Source organism: Caretta caretta, chromosome 7 (genome assembly GCF_965140235.1).
Source record: "Caretta caretta isolate rCarCar2 chromosome 7, rCarCar1.hap1, whole genome shotgun sequence".
NCBI classification, from domain to species: Eukaryota; Metazoa; Chordata; order Testudines; family Cheloniidae; genus Caretta; species Caretta caretta.
This window is the reverse complement of record NC_134212.1, coordinates 94,243,157-94,263,546: the sequence shown is the minus strand read 5'-3', so window position 1 is coordinate 94,263,546 and position 20,390 is coordinate 94,243,157. Positions and strand designations below refer to the sequence as shown.

Genomic DNA, 20,390 nt, shown 5'->3' with positions numbered 1-20,390 from the left:
TTCTAGATACTGTGGTGACTCTCTCTCCTTCAAATTACATACATTTAATTTATTCATAATACCTAGAGTAAACAGGTCATAAAATTCTTTTGTATGGGAGTTAAATACATCAGTCCGGAGACTGGTAAAACTCCTATTGATTTCAATAATACTGATACAGTTAGAATTACATTGGTCCAGATCCTCAGCTGGTGTAAATTGGTATCACTCCACTAAAGTCAATATAGCTATGCTGCCTTTACACTTGCGGAGGATCTGGCCTATTGACTTCAAGGGGAGTTTTGTCAGAGTAAAGTCTACAGGATATGTCCATTAGGAAGGAGTAGTGAAACCATCAATGAATTCTGGAAACTATTACCTCACTTTTCTTTCCCCTTATACTTCACAACGGTGTGCAAAAAAAAATGTATATTGTCCTAGTGCTGCACCATTATAGTGAGCAAGGAAATAATTTTAACAGTTTCTTTCAATTATTTTATCAGTATCTTACCATAGATATGTTGTGTATCTAACTCTATAGGGATTAGACAGTGAAAGTCACCTGTTATTTCTAAAAAATAATCACTCAAGAAAAAAATCTAGGTAGTATTATGTTTACAATGAATAAAAACTATGAAAAATACGAAAGGATTGTGGCATTTATAGAAGTGATTAGTGTTACTCAAATCAACAAATCTGTTTTGAATAACTCTTGGACTATGTGGAAGCTTACATTTCCATTTTGCATAATTTTCCTAAATTTTTCATTCTGGTCACAAAGTGCAGGCAGCATTTTATTTTGATGTTTTTCAAAAGTTACAAATCCCTCCTCCACCCCCTTAAAAGTACCAAAGCCAGAATACAAAGTTAACGTACTGGTTTCTACCTGGAGCTTTGACCTACAAGAAAGCACTATGCCATTATAAATAAAGAACATTGTAATTACCTTTTCTGTAAGCTGCTCATAAGGATCCGTTCATAAAAAAGAGCAAAACAAAAAAAGAGGGTAAATAAAAAACAGGGTTTATAGTGTTTTACATTGGGGTCAGGTGATAAAGAAGGAAAATTCAGTTTTCATATATAAGTTTTATATTTCACAACATGTTTAACTTACTTATTTAGGAATTATTCAGACATGATTTGTTGCTTTATTTGTTGAACTATAGTATTTATTACATACCCAATGAAACGTTGAAAGTTGTCAGAATTGGGGAATTTATGTTTTGGTTCTTGTAACAATATTTAAAAAACTAAACAGAGAAAATGTGTGAGAGTGTAGTTATACTCTCGTGGGACCCAACGCAGCATTCCTCTCACACCCACTTTCACTGATTTTTTTTGGGTGTGCAAGGAGGAGTGCAGGATCTGGCCCATACTTTGCTTGGTTGGTTCACTTACAAGTGGGTCCAGGACTATATCTAAATCAAACGTAATGATTTTTAATTCCATGGAGATTTTGTTCCAAAGGATCTTCACACACACACACACAGTAATTTGGGTTGTTTTGCTCTTTTTGAAGACGCTCATATTTTACTCTGTACATGATTATAAAATAGTTGCTAATGCTCACAAGTCTTTTTGTTTGTCTTTTTATTGCCAATTTGCAGCTTTAAAAATTGTGGACAATCCGGAGTCTGAAAAAATGTGAAGAATTATAAATACTTGCAACAACTTTCACAATCGCAAAATTAATTATATAATTTACATTATGAATAAGAATTTTCCATGAAGAGCAAATACTGTACCAGACTTATTTGGAAGCAATGATTACCGCTAGTGATTTTCTGTGTTTATATCACCCGTTGTGTTCTAATTTAGAGGTATTATAATTAGACTGTTGTGCAAACCAAAAGAAATCCAGAAAATAGCAGGTCAGTATACACACCAAATGAACTACTCAAAATTCCTCATTTCTATCATGAAGGTAATTATCCTGTTTGGATATTAAAATGTACTGTATTTCAGTCATCATGGCTAACTTTAAGATAAAATCAGAAGTATCCCATGGCAACAAATAATTTCATACTTGTATGAGGATTTATGACAACTTCTAAAGGAGCAGTTTCCCCTCAAACTCTGATTACCTGTCTGTTCACCTACAGGTATGTAATAAATTTAAAAGACCTTGCATTTTTTAATCTACATTTTTTTCCATTAGTTCACAATGTTGAAGATAGATGAATGAGTTTTTCATGGAAACAACTTTGTTTGCATTGCTGTGCAACAAGCTTCATTCTTAACACTGAATTAGGGGGTTTACCGCAAAACATAATTATTTATGGTCTCTGAATCTTTCAGTAGAACGTAATGTTCAAGGTGCTGACTGGTTTAAGACTAATTTTTTTCCCTGATATACCTTCAAATGTCTTTTCAAACAATATTATTCATAGCTTTGAAAAATGTTTAAAATCCAAATCCCACAAATCCCCACCACAAACTGTAAATATGATCTATATTTTGGATGCTGTAAAATTATTAAGCAGTGCTCATTCATAAAATGCCAGTGATTTAGGCTAAAATCATTATAAGATAAATTGAGATTTTGGAGAGAAATAGTCACATGGCAAAGACCAGATAAAACAATTTACCAATTTCTTTAGCTATCCAATGACCTCATTATATATTGTTATAAATGTTCTTTCCTAACAAGTATTAAACTGCTATTTATTTATCTGCTCCAATTTATGGAGACCCTGTACTATCAGCCACAGTTGAGTCTTAGCAAGGTAACAGAATTATGTTTTTATTTACTGTTTAATCAGTATGTTTTCTCCTGGAAAATCTAATTTTAAACAAAAGTCAAATATTGGTAGTAGGGCTAAACAAATCAAATTCTGAAGTGTAGATATATGACATGTAAAGGAACTGTTACTCCCTAGTAATTGTAAATATGCTATTATACATGATATAAAAGCATCCTTCACTCCAAAATCTCTCTACAGAATTATCAAAAGAGAAGTGAAAGCCACATGACCAAGGCACCTAAATCCCCACTTTGGTTATCTTCATGCATTAGCTTCATACATACATGCACTGCTGTTGGAGAAGCCATTTTGCCGAGTGCGGTTGACATACTGCTTAAGCACTGGAAATTGGAATGTAATTGATGAAATTTCTACATCTGTGCCCTTAGTGTGTTATCTGCACATCATATATGCTTTCCAAAAATGTACTTTTAATTCTTCTAAAGAGTCCTTATAGCATATGGATGCTATTAGTGAATGCAATGCAATATTACATTTACTAAATTGATGTCCAATTCTAAAAAAAAGTTGTCGAGAACACTGTATAATATTTATAAGTTTTCCCTTCTATGCGTGAAATCCTGGCCCCATTGAAGTCAATGAGAGTTTTGCCATTGACTTCACTAGGAACAGGACTTTTACCCTAGGCATCTATTTTGTATATAATTATTAACTGACACAAAAAATTTCCAATATGAATTGGGAATTTGGAAAGTATTAACACGATTAGAACAGAAGGCCTGTTTTGTTTCTGCTATTTTATGTTAAACATCAAGTCCTTATGTGTGAGAAAATAGAATATAGGATAATGCATTATTATGAGGTCTCTAAATGAGTCCACCCTTTCTGACATTAAGATCCTGAATGAGTAGTGAAAAAAGAAGATAGATTTGTACAGTACATTCAATGAACACATTAGAAATACGGCCAAGCCACAAAATTTGGATCTGAGTTTGAACTTTTTCAAAGTTCTGGAGTGTTTTCATTGATGACCTTTGTAACATTAAAAAATATCTTCACTTCTGTAAAGGCAAAGGTGGAGTCACACAAACCAACAAAAACAAATTAAATTCCAAAGCTGTTGACTTATGCCTAAATTTAATATGGATGTGCATAAGAAAAAACACAAAGAGAAAAAGTTCCTGTATGTTTGAAACATCTGGTTTCCAAATATGAATTTTATCATTCTGCTTTTTTTTTTTAAGAAAAAAAACTATCAAAATTCTGGATGAAGAATTACATCTTAATTTACATCTGTACATCTGTACAACTTAAAAAACCCCAACACCCTTTAAAAATATTGTTTGATTTGTTGGTTTTTAAAGAAATTTGTTAATTAAAAGCATCTGCAATCAGTAATTTTTGAAAAAACCTGCAAGCTAAGGGACAAATTTTGCAAACCTAAAATCAGGGGGATTTTAACAAAGTCCGAACTTTTGGAATTGAATTATAAATACCTGTAAAATAAGGTTTTATGATGGGATTGCTGAAAGAATCAGAACAGTACTTTGAAGAAATCCACAAGACAGACTAGAAAAAAATATACATGATGCCCTGGGCAGCAGAAATGTTTCACTTAATATGGATTTGGGATGGCCACAGTACTCAGGAGGTGGCAAAGCTATGACTGAGATACACCTCCATTCCAAACAGCATCAATATATCCTTTATACCATGGTCTCGATTCTCTACTACTTCCAAAGGGGAAGAAGAGAGCCAGTTGGGGCTCCCTGATTCACGGGTGTCAAACCCCAGTGGCAACTCAAATTTACACCAATGGAGGATTGGGCAATTCTTTACCATGCCCCCTCAAATCACCCCACTACCACTACCATCAGACGGCACTCCCTTCCCCTAATGCCCAAGCTGAGGGTGGAGGGGAGGGGGCAGTTAGTGCAGAAGGAGGCAGAGTTCCCTTGTGTAAGGGGAATGTTGGCTATCTCTGGCTGGTTCAAGGTCGTTTTGCACTGCATAAAGACCTTCGCTGATCAGAGAAATTCCTCCCCCTGCATTTTGTTTAATGCACTTATTTTTAAAATATTTGGAAAGCATTACAATTGTTAATTGGTACTATATTTTGCATGCCTCTCCCTGCTTCTTCTTTTGCCTTGCATCTACAAATCTGGCATCTCCTGAATGTCTCACCAAAAACTTTAAACTTAGTGTGGCTAAAATTAAAAATTGTCACTTATTTCTTCCTCCAAACCCGCGCCTTTTCCTGCTTTCTCTCTTACTGCTGATAACATCATAATCCTCTCTGTTGCTCAGAAAATAACCTGGGGACATCTTCGACTCCTCTCTCTTTCTGTTTCTCACATCCATAGTGCAACCTTCAAGCTAAATGAGGTAAAATATTTTAAAATGGAAACAACACAGAAAACTCAATATTTTGGTATTTTGATTTACCTGGTCAGCCATATGCAAACTACAAATGCTTTCCAGAGGTGACTGTGTCAGTGAATGGGCTCAGCCTCACACTACTTCTAGCCAAATGGAAAGGTTGGACAATGGACTGAATGTATACTCTTAGCTGCTTGAACATATTGATACATCTATTGTCTGGCAGCACTCCTGGTATGCCTGTGATAAACATCTGCTGCTTTCACTGGCACTGTTTATATAGCATAATTACAGAGCAGCTACGCTACATAAAAGACAAAAGGGGATTGCACAGAGAGGGATCCTCCGTAAAGCAAGAAAAGAAGCATTTCAGCAAATATAATGCACATCATAACTGCAAACCCCAATGACAAAAGAAAAAAGGTAAATAAGCAGAGAAGCATATGTTTAAGATTTAGTGTGTTAAGCATTAACTGTGGGTGAATAGCTCAAAGATGTTCAGCAGGTGCTTGCTCAAAAACTTCAACACCAGTTGTGTCTGTTGTTCAATTCACTTTGGCTTTTGTGGTTGCTTTCTACAAACAACCTAGAAAATGAGTTTACGGGCAGGAGTGGTCACAAAAATATTTTGAATTGTAAGCAAATATTCAAGAATATTCACAGAGCACAGGTTTAGAACTTGTAAATGCAAATATTCACAACAGAAACCTGATTTTAAGTACAACTCATCCAATCAGGAAACAGAAATGTGCCATATGGCCTAGGAGTCCAATAAGCCAATCAGCACTTCTAGAATTTCAGATCTGAACACCTGCAACAAACTGCTCATGAATGATCTAAAGACCAAAAATTATTCACCAAAAGTATTTAGTGAATAATTTGGAATAAGAAACCATTTGAAAATTTATAAACTGCTCACAGACAATTCATGAACAGATAGAATAAACTGATTGAGAATACATTATTATTAATTATTTACTCAACTCTACTTTGCACAAAATACACCACTTCAGTGTTACCCATTAGAAATAGGGTAATAATAATAAAAATACTTCCTTTACTCCCCTGCCACAATACAAATTTATTTTAAATGACACTCCAAAAGGCTCCACCAATTTTGCAGTTGCTTCTGTGACTTGGGCAGAAAAGCTTACAGAAATCCAAAGTTGTATGCTAAGTAGTTGTTAGTAAATCATGTGTCCAAAATATGAAAGTCAAGCATCAAATTGCAAAGGTTACCTGAGCTGCTAGTAGTGGCTTTGTGTCTTCCATTTCAATGACCACATCCCGACGAGGCACAGCAGACAGGAGGCTAACTGTAAATGAAACATTTTCTTAAGGTGAAATATGCTAGTCAATTTTGCTATCAGAATTTAAATTTAAATGTTATAGAAGATGTAAAGGAATTTATTTGGCGTGGGTTTGACTTTTTAAAGTAAGCAGTTATTTGCAATGTTTTGTTAACTGCTACTCAGGATTAACTCTTTAAAGAAATTAGCAAGCATTAGCTGTGTTACATACATACTTTTCTCTCACACACACAAATGCATATCAAATGCAATGGAGTCTGAAGAAAAAGCAATCATGGGACATTTTCAAAGCTGCAACTAGCAGGTTGGCACCTAATGCCTATTGAAAGTCAGTGGATGTTCGACTCTTACCTGCCGTTTATGGTTTTCAAAATCTTCCCATAATGGGTTGTAACTGAAAAAATGGTGCCTATATGCATAATATGACAGTACAGTACAGTGAACTGATGTGGTCCATTAGGAGCCTGATCTTCAAGTTGATCCATGTGAGTGCTTATGTGGTCCAAATGCATGGAGCAGATTAGGTCCTATGTTTCCATATTACTTCCTTTTTTAAAAAAGCTACTGTGGTATTTCCATCCATTCTCTGGAATAATGATGATGGTTTTTTAAGGAGCACTGAAGATAAACTAAGTAAAAGATGGGAGGTTTAAATAAACCATGGCTTTCTAAATAAATTTACTCATAAAATGTAAAGCCATCTTTGAAATAACTCCCTCTTTGCTTTCAGTCTTTTATCTTTCTCCTTGAGTGTCGTTCTCTACATCCGTATTACCAGTTACAACAGTCATTTAAAGGTAGTTATATTGCATACACGTGCTACAGAAGCCTTTTGGATCCAACGCTGATCCAACGGTCTGACACTGTCTGTTGTAACAATACAGACATTGCCCTGTAGGTTGTTGTCTCTCTTCTGAGGCTCTATAGCTTACCGCATTGGTGATTAATACTGAGAGTTTGATTTTCCACTCAGACCACACTGTCACTAACTTAATATACAACACTAGGTTGCTACAAATCTATTATGTATATATAGTGAACATTCAAGGTGGCTTACTCAAATCTTCCTCAAGAAAGGAGGTGAATTGTTGTCATCTTCTAGCCGCCTACCTTTTAGTTGTGGTGCAATGTCTTCTTTAGCAGCGTAGGGGTCACAGCGAAAGTCTTCCAGGGAATCAATGGTACACTGTCCCACAACTGGTTTCCGTCCGAACTGTCTGTGGTCTATCACTTTAATAACTAGTGATGGAGTGTATAGCTCCTCTTTGGGCAAAAGCTAGAAGTTAAAAAGAGTTGCCTGTGTTTAGAACCATTGTCGGTAAGGAGAACAAAGAGTTTTTGCCTGAGCAAAGACTGCAGGATTGGGCCACAGTCTCAGTAATTTAATACTGAACTCATGATCTGTGCATGTATATTTGCATATATCATGCAGCTCCATGCTGTACTAATTAAATAAATGTCAGTAGAATAATCTTTTAAAAATACATATATTGCCTCAAAGTAAGATTTCCCGAGCCTCAGATATTACAGTGATGAGGGCCATATAAATACCTACACAGATCATCAACATAGTCCTATTGATTGGTAGCATTTGGGAATATATTATTTTGTCAGCATTTGTGTAGAAATGTTTAATTACCATTATGAAAATTTTCAGACTCAAAGATGAATGTCTTACATTCAGTCAAAGAAGAATTGCTTGTTCCTTCTATTGATTTTTCTACTAAAACGAAACCTAGAGTGTAGAACATTTAAATACTACTGAAGATCTTTGCACTGTAATTTTAACATCATACCACTTTCATGAAGAGAACAGAATATGGAAAATTTGGTGTCTTTTTGAGGTTTTTGATCACTACAGACTCCACCATTTCACCACCACACTCTACAATGAGACTTGGAGAAGTAACAGAAGCCATTTGGTAGTTTTTCATGTTTCGTAATCCCCAGGCAAGAATCTGTAAATAAAATCCAATATAGGCATTACTAAGGGAAACCAGTGTGCTAAAAATGATACTGAAATAATAACTGGAAGGGGAAAACAATGTCTTTCCAATTATAAAGTGTGGCTGACATATATTGCAAGGTGTTTTACCAAAAATGTTAATGACACTATACTGGAAAATAAGCCATCTGTATTTATTTCATTACCACATTATTTATGGAAGCAAATATATAAAGACATTTTCTACCCTACAAGATGAGATTCCTCTCATTATATTCAGTTAACTTGAGCAGCATACCCTACCTCAATAGCAGTGAGCTGAACAACAGGTCTAATTCCTTGAGGTACCATGTAAAGCTTTGGTGCTCTTTGTGATGGAAGAATTGGAAGGTTGGAGCCATCCTATGAATACAAGCACAGAAGAACAAGTTTCTTTCCTTTTTCTTAAACAGAATGCACCGTATATAGTAAAACATTCACTACTGTAATCGTTTCAAAATGCCATACAGTTTGGAAGAATATATATATATATTTAAATTACCTTGTCCCTCAGAATAAGCTCAGCATCGAAAAGGATGTCCCCACAAGCTTTGCCTCCATTCATTACAGGGTACCAGAGAAGCTTAGGTGTGATATCTACTTCTGGGTTTAGCTTTACCATAGGAGAGCAAACACTTCTTCCTAGAAACTCATCTTTGCCCTGGACAAATTGGCCAATCAGAAATCATAAACTTTAATTAATCTGCTATCTCCAAGTAAACAACTAAAGGGGAATCAAGATAAAAAATTCACATACCACTTGGTCATTGTCAAAAAGTTCAATAACCACATTAGGTGGATTTTTTGCTACTGTCTGTGGGTCTCCATAGATTTCAATTTCATTAAATATAAGCGTTTGGTCCCATGTAGGATTCAGAGTTGAATGGATGATCTCAGTTGTTTTGCTTTGATGGAGGAATGAAACATGAGCATATGGATCTGAAAGACCATACAAAGATTTAGAAAATCTAATTTTTAAAAAACATGGCCAGATCCTCAGCTGGTGGAAATTGGTCAATGTACACCAGATGAAGGTCTGGCCTACATTATTTTCCTTCCCTCTTTGTCTCCTCCCAGTTCAACTCTCTATACCTCAGTCTATAACAAACACCTATGGGTGGTGATTGCAGGCAGCAAGTAACCCTATTACAAAGTATAACATCCCATTGTACTGATTAGAAAAATCTTATCCTGCTAGTATTAAAAGCAGTGCATGTAACTCTAAAATGTAATATTCATAGACACCACAGTGAAAGTGTGATAGAATTACCTGGATACATAACTCCTCACCCACTGTAATGAATATGTAACCCCTCTGGAGTGAAAGGGTTTTATCTATGAACCTCTGCATGTGAGCCGTGAAAACTAATCTGACCTGAACCTTCACCTGTTCCTCCATTGAACCTTTCTTGAGGCTTGGAAAGTATACCATTTTTCCTTCACTTTCACATGCCTGTGTATTTCCTGTTCTAGCTTGAATCAGAAGTACAAGTGCCTTAACACCATCACATGAAAATAAAATAAATAATTTTGGCCTGATTATAAACAAGGAATCTCCAGAACTCTCTGGGGAGATTTCTAATCCAGTCTTAGGGACCAAAGATTGCTTAGCGGAGCTAACCCTGAGGGAAAAAGAAACAGGCACAATCCCATAGCTCTGGGTACTTGCCCACCATAGCTATTAAAAACTCATCTATGAATTCCCCATGATGACAAGTGTCCCTGTTTTTCCTTAAAAAAGTCCCTTCACTCTGTGTATGATGCATCACAGCATTAAAACCTATCCTTTCTGTCCTAAGCACTCAAGAGCCATCAAGTCAGTGGAGGTCCACAGAGGTGAATCCAGTGGCAGAATCTAGGCTGTTACAAGATTGGTAGTATTTTTCATTATCAAGCATGCCTACATTTGAAACTACAACTTGGAGGTGACAGTCTCCATATTTTGTTATCAGTTTCCTGAGCCACCTGGTTGCCTCTTCAAAGCCTTTCATGAAACACAAATACATCATCAAACACAATGGAACGGTTAACACAGAACTGATGACGAACTTTTCAATTCTCAGTTTGGTTACCGCAGAGTTTGCTCTGTGCACATCTTGAACACCACAATAATCTGTGTAACGATTAAAATGTCCTATGAATCAGAAAATTAGCCTGAAAACTAAAATGAAGTTTTGATATACTAGCATCTTACAATTACTGATATATATCCTCTATCTAAGCTTTTCCTTGATGCCTCTGTTGATGTACAACTCCATGGACTCATAAATAATACAAAGAGATCTTTCTAGTTCTGACTAGTTGTTGAACAATAAATTCTACCAGGCTATTGCACAGATCAAGCTTTGGCCTCAAACATGCTTATTTATGGCAGCCCCCTTCCTCTTGTGAAACAGAACTAAATGATTAAAGTGTTCTAGGCCTACTATTAGGTAGACCTCTAAATCATTGGGATCTCTGAAGAAGGTATCTGATGATGGATATTAACATTTCCTGTACAAATTGCCGTTACCAAGCACCAGAGGCTATTTTAAAGGTTATCTTTAGGTCAGCTTCAACAGCCTCTAGCTAAGTAACTAATCCAAGTTTTATGTATTTTTGTGTAAACCTTCAAACATTATTGCTGTTAAAGTACAAGTTTAGGTGTTTAGGTTTATATGTGTCTACATCTGAGATATCTGTCAATTAGGGGGGTGGTTGTAGTTTCTTTGTATTTCTTTTTAATTGCTGCATATTCAAATAAGTCCAAAACAGTGACATATGCTATGTACATAGAATTTGAACTCAGACAACATATGAGAAAACAGCATCACTGCTACAATATACTTCATTCTATGTTTCTGTAACAAATTATGGAATGCACTAGATATGTTCAATTAATAATAAAGAGGAAGAGAGAAGATGGAAATGTGGAAAAACAAACAAAAAACCCCAGCCCCACATCCACAGTGTATTCATTCTAACCCTACCCTGTTAGACGTTCAAAGTCATGTTTATACAGTATCCCATTCTGTCCACCCAGTGGAATTTTTCATTGCAACTAACAAACATTAAATACTTGAGTACCTGATTACCCATTAGTTTACTCTAGCTTACAAAGATAGACTGATACACATAGGTAGAAATATCTAAGGCTTTCCTTATGGATGGAGCTATGATAAAGTCATACAAATGAATACCAGGAGTAAAAGTGATTTGTCTGAACATCATGCTACCATGGATAAATTACTACAGTTTATAAATCTTTACAATAGATCATGTGGCACTATTGCCTCTTGAGGGGTAAAACATTTTTAGTTCCTGTACAATTAAGCACTAATGAATACCCTTGTACAAATAAACAAGACCCATGCTTAGCAGTAAGGTACATATAATCTGCAATTTCTGTACAAGTCAATATTAGCACTAACAGAATACAAAACTTTAGATAAGGCAAGAACTTGTTGATACAACAAGCAGATATAGCTTGATTCACCTCTGCTACCATGTGGAGAGTGGGGCAGAGTTACACATTGCATAGTCTTGGGCCAAAAAGGAGAAGCTGGGGCCCAGGGGAAATTTGTCCATGAGGAAGTGTAGCCAACGTTTGCACCACCACTCTCCCTACAGGTATCTGCTGGGGAGGGGAGCTGGCAGAGCTGTCCTGAGGGTACTGCTGAATCAGTGCATTTCCCGGCTGCACTAGCCACCCCTCCTTGTTGATCAGTACTGTGCACTTTGGGGATGTGCTGGCCACCTCCAGATCCCACTCAGTAAAGCTGTAATTACTGCCATAGGGGCCTACAGCAGGTGAATCAAGCTATCCTATAGCTGAAATAAGCTATTCATTAATTGTAGGGAGCGGGTTTGTTGACTTTAATAGGATTTTTCCATACCTGAAAAGCTGTCTTTGTCTAAAGCAATAAGATTTCTTGCCTGATAGATGTAGCAGCGAAGGTGGTAACTATACACTCCTACACAAAATGAGAGTCCAAATGTAGTGGTTAGAATTAAACAAGTGTGATTCCTTTAATTAGGCTATTTTGCATTTATAAAACAGGCATTCAATAGCTTCTCAACCAAAGCACAAGCAATTTTAGCACCATATATTAACTTGATTATTTGTGACCAGTGTACTGGTACTATCAGGCTAACATATGGATGCTGCTTCTGCAGCCCAGCACAAAGTAGATGAAGATCCCTAGAATGGGATAAAATGGATGCCATTCAGTTTTTTCACTTCTGACTCTGCAGGAGACTTTAAAAAGTCCTAACAAATTACTCTATTCAAAAGGGTCTGATAATCAGATGTAACTTCTCATGCACCTGTCTGCAATTACATGAGATTAGAGGTCAGGACCAACAGTTCTTTCTTCAAGACTGAAGGTAGAAGTAGCACTGAAAACTGCAGGATTCACCCCCAAAGCAAGCTAGCCCTGAATGTATTTTTGAACATCATTTAATTCCTCTCTGTCTCCCCCAAATCCAAAATGTTGGTCTATACAGTTCACTGGCTTATTTTGGGCCAAAGCCTGATCCCACTGAATTCAATACAAGTGTTGCCATTGACTTGAAAGGGAGCCGGAGCTTATTTAAGCATATTAGACATTTTATTTAAAATAATAAAATTCCATAAAAAAGTTTCATTAACTCAACATCTGACGATCAGAGGGTAAACAGAAAGAAAAGTCTGAACTGGAAACTTTTTTTTTTTTTGGCTTGGCTTTTTATTTTCAGAGTTAAATCCTATTTGAATCCTGAAAATCAGTTAAAGGGCTTGTAAACCAAAGCTCTGGTTCCTTCCTCTGACTGCCTTCACCCCCTCCCCCCCAAGTGTATGTTATGCTCAGGACAGGTAATTCTTTCTTTTCTACCATTGCTTGGTTACAGCAGAATTTAGCAAGGTGCTCCCAGGCTCATTTGACTATGGTTAAAAGGAGGGGAGAGGGGACAACTCGGGGGTACTAGTAGACTGTAATTAGAGCATTTGTGCAAACAGAAAGAGATGAGCTGAGAGAGGACTGTTTGGATCTAGATCTGGATTATGTTTAGATTAGTGTTTGAGGCTGAAATACAGCTCAGTTTTCTATTCAGATTTGGCCAGGGCAAATCTGGTTGGCTGCTTTGATTGTGTAGCCAATGAAACATGCATTTGGCTCCAAAAGAGTACAGTGAATGGAGGGTCAATAGCACAACTGTCTATATTGCACTATTACTAAAAGGGTCCTATCTATCAATCTACTTTAGGTATCTGTAAGGCACCTATCAACATGGGAACTAAGCATCCCTAAATTTTCATATAATTATGAGCTACCAGAGATTATTTGACCCATATTCTGTAATCCAGTTTATTGGTTTTAATCCTGTTCACTCAAATATTTTTATTAACTTTTCTGCTGATAGGATTTATATTTAGATCTTCAAATGATGGAAACAGACAAAGTTGAACATTGTTAGTCGTACTATGCATTGTTTGTCTTCCAGTAGCCACTCTAGGCCCCATCAGGGATTGACCATCATTGTGCTAGGAGACGTACAAGCATATAGTTAAAATACAGACACTGTCCCAAACAATTTACAATCTTGGTTAGTAACAAGATGCAACAAGTGGATGAGACAAGTACACTGGTGGGGAGTGGGGGAAGGAGGATGGGGTAATAATATGGTTCACTACCTGGCTACTGATTATCAGTGATCGGTATGCATAATAACAGAAGTGAGTCATTAAGCAGGGATCTGGCAAAAACCTACTGTCAAAACTGCAGGAAACAATTGGAGTGTTGGCACCAAATACACGTGTGGCAGACTCCTTGTCTTTTTCTGAGCTCTTCCCCTCTCCATCATCGAGGCTCGTGTCTGCTCCCTAAAGTCATATACAAAACCAAGTTCACTGACATTTACATACACAGAAATAACATGATCTTCATGTAAATGGCTTCTTCTGTACACACTGGGCTTCATTCGCTCCTGTTGGGGCAAGAAGAGATGCAAATTGTACCTCCCTGAACAAATGAAGCCTAGTGTACTGCGGAAGAAGTTCACACTTGGCTGCAGGCAAAGGTGTTTGCTCTGCCACTCTCCTTTGGGAAGTCAATTTTTTTAAGTTGCAGTCAGAGTGCTATAGGAATCAGTCTGGTGGTCATGTCCACTTCCTGGCCAATGCTGCCCGCTTTGTGGGATAAATTGGGCAGATGAGAAGGAGGGAAAGAGAGAACAATTGTATTGGGGGCCTGAGCTCGGGGCACCCCAAAACGTATAATGTCTGTGTAAATAAAGTGAAATGGGGGGAGCTGGGGCACCAGTGAACATGATGTACCAGAGCCCCCCATTTCTCTCGATGGGCCTGCCTGCAAGCACCCGGCTACAGGAGAGGCTGCAAGCACTCTACACTGGCCACCAACCTCCTCTAAAGAGCTACTGCGGGGGCGTTAGCCCCTCCGTTACACTGGTACAAGCTGGCAGCAACCATGAGCTGTGTCTAGCCCAATATTTATGGAGTTAAAAGAAACAGACACTAAAAAGCGAATGTTCAAATGGGAGTCAGGACCCAGGGAGGTGGAAGAAAGAAAATAGATATTATGAACTAGACGGCTGTTATGTGCTGCCGGGGATGCAAAACGAGAAAAAGATGTAGAGCCACTGCCACAAATTGGATTTTCCCTCGTATGATGCCACCACCCTTTCTGTGCCCAATAGCCTAGTAAAACATATTCCTTTCTCACGCTATGTTCTTTATACTATTCCCTAGTTAATGCCTTAGCATATACAATGACTCCTTTAACAAACCTATGGAATAATTAAATTGTGATGATCTATTAGTGACCCTATAGATATCTTTCTATCTTCTTTCATACTGTGCTATCCCTTTAGTTGTTTGATTGCGTCTAGTTACAAATATCCAGCAGAGGCAATGCCTGTCCATACCCATTACTGACACATTTACTCTTTATGCATTTGATTTATACCCTTGAGCAGCTTTACTATAGCTGGACCATCTCCTTTGCTTTTCCAGGCAGGTGGGTCACCTAGTGGTTCAGTTTCTGCTGCGAAGTCTCATAACATGCTAACAGAGAAATAGTTCTAGGAGTCAAATACTATACATATTATGCAGACAATATGATCATAATGGTCCCTTCTGGCCTTGAAGCCTATGAATGCCTCAGTCACACAGCAATTTAATGGTTATAAAGCATCTCATGCAGTAGCTTCCTGTATTTAATAACATGTTAATGTTCCGCCACTAATTTTAAAACTTATTTTTCTGTTAATTAAACAATTACTGCTGTGATTTTACTACTTACAAGAGCACCTTCAAGTTTAAAGATAGCTGCTGCACCATGTATGTCGGAAGGAGCCATTTTTCTCCTCCAGCGTCTACGGCGGAAAGTATCAGAACTGCGTTGTTTCCAGTGAAACTTCCAGCCAATCAAAGATGCATATTCCCATCCTTCTTTATCTTCATGGGATGCCATTACCTAGGAGACATCAGAAGAAATACAAACCATCCACACTCTACTTACATAAATGTCATAAAAAGTCTGCAATAGTTACAGCAAAAACAATCAACCCCTTTCAAAATAAACTCTAAGTGAAAGACAAAGACGCTATTCTACAGCAGAAAAGGGAACCTGACTGCATGTCAGATAAAGTTGTTTTAAAATATTTTTCTTTGGATAGAAAGAGAATGTTATTCTGCACTCAGACTTATCTGTGAGATTCATTTCAAACACATTTACCTCTAAAAACATGTATTGTGTGTAAGAAATAGAAACCCTTAACTACAGTTCTAATATGCTCCTTGTACCTTTACTCCTGTTGTTACTTGGCTTGGATCCTTTTTGCGTTTTCGCACCAGTCTTCGCCGTCTGTGTATATGATACATTTTCTCTGCAGCAACCCAGGACTTTGGTTTGTTGTCTGGAGGAATGGTAATTCCATATTCCCACCCTAAAACAGGATTTGTTAGTTATCCTTCAGATAAACAGTGTAAGTTATAAACAAAAGGAGTTTGGGTTCAGTGTTAAAGCAGTTCTGCAGATGGTAAAGTTTCATTGGAAATAAAATAAATCCATAAGGGACTATTTTAGTATTGCCAACCCTAAACATTTAAAAGTCATGGGTCGGGTCACAAAAAAAATTTACTTACTGGGTTTTGAGACTTTAGGGTGCATTGGGGTCATATTTGCATGCTTTACAACCAGGAGGGCTAGAAACTTACTTTTTATTTTAAATGAAAGCTGGAATTCAAACATAATCACATGACCTCAGGTTTTAAGAAACACACCAATTATTGTGAGAAACATGACAAAAATCACAAGATTTGGCAACACTGCTTTTTATATTTCCACTGTACAAAATTGGAATTCAACAGCCAGAATCTGGGGTCCAGATTTTTATGTAGTCTAACTTTCTGCTGTGGAAGGTATTATGACTTAACTTGAGCACAGGTGGCAAAACTACATAAGAGGAGTAAGAAAACTTAGATTCCAGTGATGCCAAACAGCCAGTTGTTTCACTGGACTTTAAAAAAAAAAGAAAACAGCTATCCGAGAGTCTTCAGGTTCTTTAGAATTCATCCAAATTCTGCAGACTTCTGGGCTTCAGATACTCTTCTCTTAAAACTGTCCCTTCTTCTTTCTCAAGTCCCTTGTTTCTTGAACTATTATAGAAATGTTCCATAGATTTCTTGTTTACTGGCAGGCTTTGAAGTCAAATATTTTCCCCAAACATTCCTATAGTATCCTAACAATCATCTCATTACATGGTTTACACCACACCCACACCCTCTTGATCTATTTGCTGCTGGATCAATGGGTCCATCTTATATTTGGATTAATTATGAGCAGGTGGCAATAAGAGCAGTTCTAGTAACAAATAGTGTCTCTTTACTGTGCTTGCGAATTTCTAAAGTTCATCAGACCAGTGGTCCATCTAATCTAATATTCTGTCTCGGACAATGGCCAGTACCCGGCCCGTCATAGAAAGGCACAGGAAACCCCATCATTGACAGCTTTATAACCAGCTCGTGATGTAAGTTTCTTCCTAACCCTTTTTAGTCAGAGTTGGATTATGCCCAGAAGATTGAGGTTTTATTTTCCTTTTACGTAACTGTGGATGTTCTCATTGCCTATATAAATATCTCATTATCTATATCAGACCTTTTTAAAATCCTACTAAGCTTTTGGCCTCAATGGTATCTTGTGACAATGAGTGCTTAACAACTTAAACAAGACACAAAAAAAGTACACCACCTTGGATTCTGCTTGATGAAATGTGCTTACAGACACAGCAGGCAACCTATGAAACTTCACATACTGTGCAAAATGGTGGTGCCTATGATCCAAGGGAGGCCAGGTTCTTTTGTTACTAGTACTTTGCCTAATGTCATGCAAATTTATGTCCTACTATGGGATGCTGCATAATTTAGTGATTTTTTTTAGACTGATAATAGTCTGGTCAGTAAAAGTAGGGTAAAAATGAGAATAGATATAGGTAGTGGGCATTTTTAATTGTGGATTCCTTTCGTAACTGGTACCAGTTTGCTGGGTACATGGTCCCTCAAGTGTAAATATTGTCATTAAGATGAAATAGATAATAATGAACTACTTGAAGCATGTGGCTTTGTCTACGCTAGATTCTTCATTAAAATTTCCCATATTGCTACCACCAATGCATCTTCACTGCTGGGAGCCCTAGACTAGATTGGCCATTGGCATTTTAATCACAGTGTCGTCTGACCCTCTTCAGAGAAATCCCGCAAAGGCCAGTATGGGGTTGATGTTGGTCCTGCAGTGTAGATTCCTAGACCCACTACGCACCCTCTGTTGGATCCAGGGGAATGGTAGCTGAGTCCTTTTTCTGCACAGGAAGAGGAGAAGTGTACATGGAGGGTCTCCTTAGTACATCAGTCTTGAGGGTAGAACCGTCACCCTGTTATTTCAGCCCATAGATTTTCCCAGGTGGAAATATTCAACCATTACTTTATATTTTAGAGCTGATGGTAGTTTTGCCTGAGTAGAGAATGCAGTATCATTCCTTTGGACTGCGATCTGGCATTTTGTCCCTTCAGCCTATTGCACTGCATTATCCAAAGGAGCACACAAATGAAGAATCACCGGTTTTCAGGCAAACCATCAGAACTTAAAAATAAATGTACATGTGATTCCATGTGGAAAAGGAGAATATGACTGTTGTCCTACTGGCTTAAATAAGTATAACACACACTCAGTCTCTCATGTATCTGCAGCGTATTTAATTCAACACCAGCCTACATCATCATTAATTCAACACCACTGTCGTCATCATCATTATGGAAGTGTCCAGAGATCCCAATCAGGATGGGAACTCCATTGGGATAAGCACTGTACAAACATCCAGGAAGAGCTGTTTCATGCCCCCCAAAATTACAATCCAATATAAGACAATAAGTAGAGTGTAACAAACAACTGGAGTATGAGAGTAACAGTTTTATAACTGTGTGCTTACATGGCTATCCAAAACTTGATGGTCCTCAATCATAACATGTTTTTAAATTTATGAAACAACTGCTAGATTCTCCATAAGTTAAGGTTGCAGCCAAGTTTCTATTTAAAGCCACATTTTGCCACCTCTTTAAGTTCTACATGCACAAAACCCAAATAAGCCTTGAAATATAAAAATTTCCCAGAAATCACTAATGTTCTTCTACTAAATGTTACTAACATTTTCTTGGTTACTTGTGTTTCAAAATATTGTAGTGAGACATAACAACCTGTTGAAAGTTTTGGAATACATTCTTCTACCTGATTGACTGTGAAGAGTTTGTCCTAATAAGTATACTATAAACAGTTAATCTTACCTTTCTCGTCCACCGCTCGATTTATATCATATATCCAAGCATCATCTTCCCAGATCCATCCAGGGGGACAGGTAATCTCACCAGGTGGTGCAGTTTTTTCTCCATTCTTTCAGGTAGAAAAAACCAAAGGGTTATATACCTTAAAAGATGTAAAAAATGCACATGTAGCATAACCATATTGTAAGTCTGAATAGGAAGTTGGTTTGATGGGCTCAAATCAACCACTCTCAGCTGCAACTCAGGATGAAGCAAATATTTTTGTAATAAATAGCTGGTGAAACATCACTGTATTCTTCTGTACTAACTTGTTTTAGGACACATATTTTGCTAATGTCAAAATAGAATATTAGACATTTCAAAAGCCCGTCATGCTGTGAAAAATTAGGAAAAGGGGGAGCAAAATAGCTCACAGCTAAGCAGAACTCTTGTAACCAGAATTTTAAAAAACGAAAAGTATTGGTTTGTAAGAATCTCACCACATCTGTGTAGGGCTCCTCAGCTGCTTTCCATTCTCCTCCAGGATAACGACTCTCATTTTGGTACACTTCATCTGTAAACTCACTATGACCTGCATCAGCTTCAGTCAGCAAACTGTGAAGTCAAAAGCAAATATATTAGCAAAGCAAATCATTAAACTACAATTACTGAATAGAACTACTGTAGGGTGTGTGCACATGTGCATGCATACAAAAAATTATCACCGTCCTCCAATGGACGGTTTAGTAAGTCTGAGTCTATGTGCCAAAAGCTCTATTGCTTTTAGCTAATGGACATTTTTCTTCAGCCATAGTGGCAGAGGCCTGTGCTTTTGGAGCACAAAGATTTGAGTTTTATTGCACTGTCACTGTGAAGTTCCAACTATCCATAGTGTGCAGTATAGACCACATAAAGACTTCTTTTCCTAGAATTTCCCGTGATTGCTATCTAGACCTGCTTTGAACGCTCTCAAAAAGTGTATATATGTAAATATATAAAATATTAATGCATATCATATATAAACACACATATTTCATATGTACACATGTATAAAATATAAACAATTCTCATATCAGAGTTTTCTTTCACATTTTCTTAAAATCTTTTGATCACTTATTCCGTGTAAATCACGGGCATTTTTCAAGCCTATTTTGTCCACTTACACTGCACAATAGTACAATAGTGCTGGATCACTGTTCTAGTTGAATGATTGACAGTCATAACATGAAAAAAAAATCAAC

At 37.2% G+C, this 20,390-nt stretch overlaps 1 protein-coding gene across 3 annotated transcripts in view; it reads right to left on the bottom strand.

Annotated features, from left to right (window-relative positions):
• MYOF (myoferlin) overlaps positions 1 to 20,390 on the bottom strand; it is a 109,270-nt gene that overhangs the window by 15,469 nt on the left and 73,411 nt on the right. For all 3 annotated transcript variants that reach the window (XR_007357703.2, XM_048858413.2, XM_075130960.1), the window contains 13 exons: positions 19,650 to 19,764; positions 19,174 to 19,279; positions 16,141 to 16,283; positions 15,638 to 15,811; positions 14,088 to 14,199; positions 12,233 to 12,310; positions 9,115 to 9,296; positions 8,860 to 9,018; positions 8,622 to 8,720; positions 8,170 to 8,331; positions 7,484 to 7,649; positions 6,303 to 6,379; positions 926 to 937 (listed from right to left, as the gene is read on the bottom strand). Coding sequence is in view for 2 of the 3 variants with exons in the window: in XM_048858413.2 (XP_048714370.2) it covers positions 926 to 937; positions 6,303 to 6,379; positions 7,484 to 7,649; positions 8,170 to 8,331; positions 8,622 to 8,720; positions 8,860 to 9,018; positions 9,115 to 9,296; positions 12,233 to 12,310; positions 14,088 to 14,199; positions 15,638 to 15,811; positions 16,141 to 16,283; positions 19,174 to 19,279; positions 19,650 to 19,764 (1,585 nt within the window). In the remaining variant the exon portion in view is untranslated. The remainder of the gene's footprint in view (positions 1 to 925; positions 938 to 6,302; positions 6,380 to 7,483; positions 7,650 to 8,169; positions 8,332 to 8,621; positions 8,721 to 8,859; positions 9,019 to 9,114; positions 9,297 to 12,232; positions 12,311 to 14,087; positions 14,200 to 15,637; positions 15,812 to 16,140; positions 16,284 to 19,173; positions 19,280 to 19,649; positions 19,765 to 20,390) is intronic.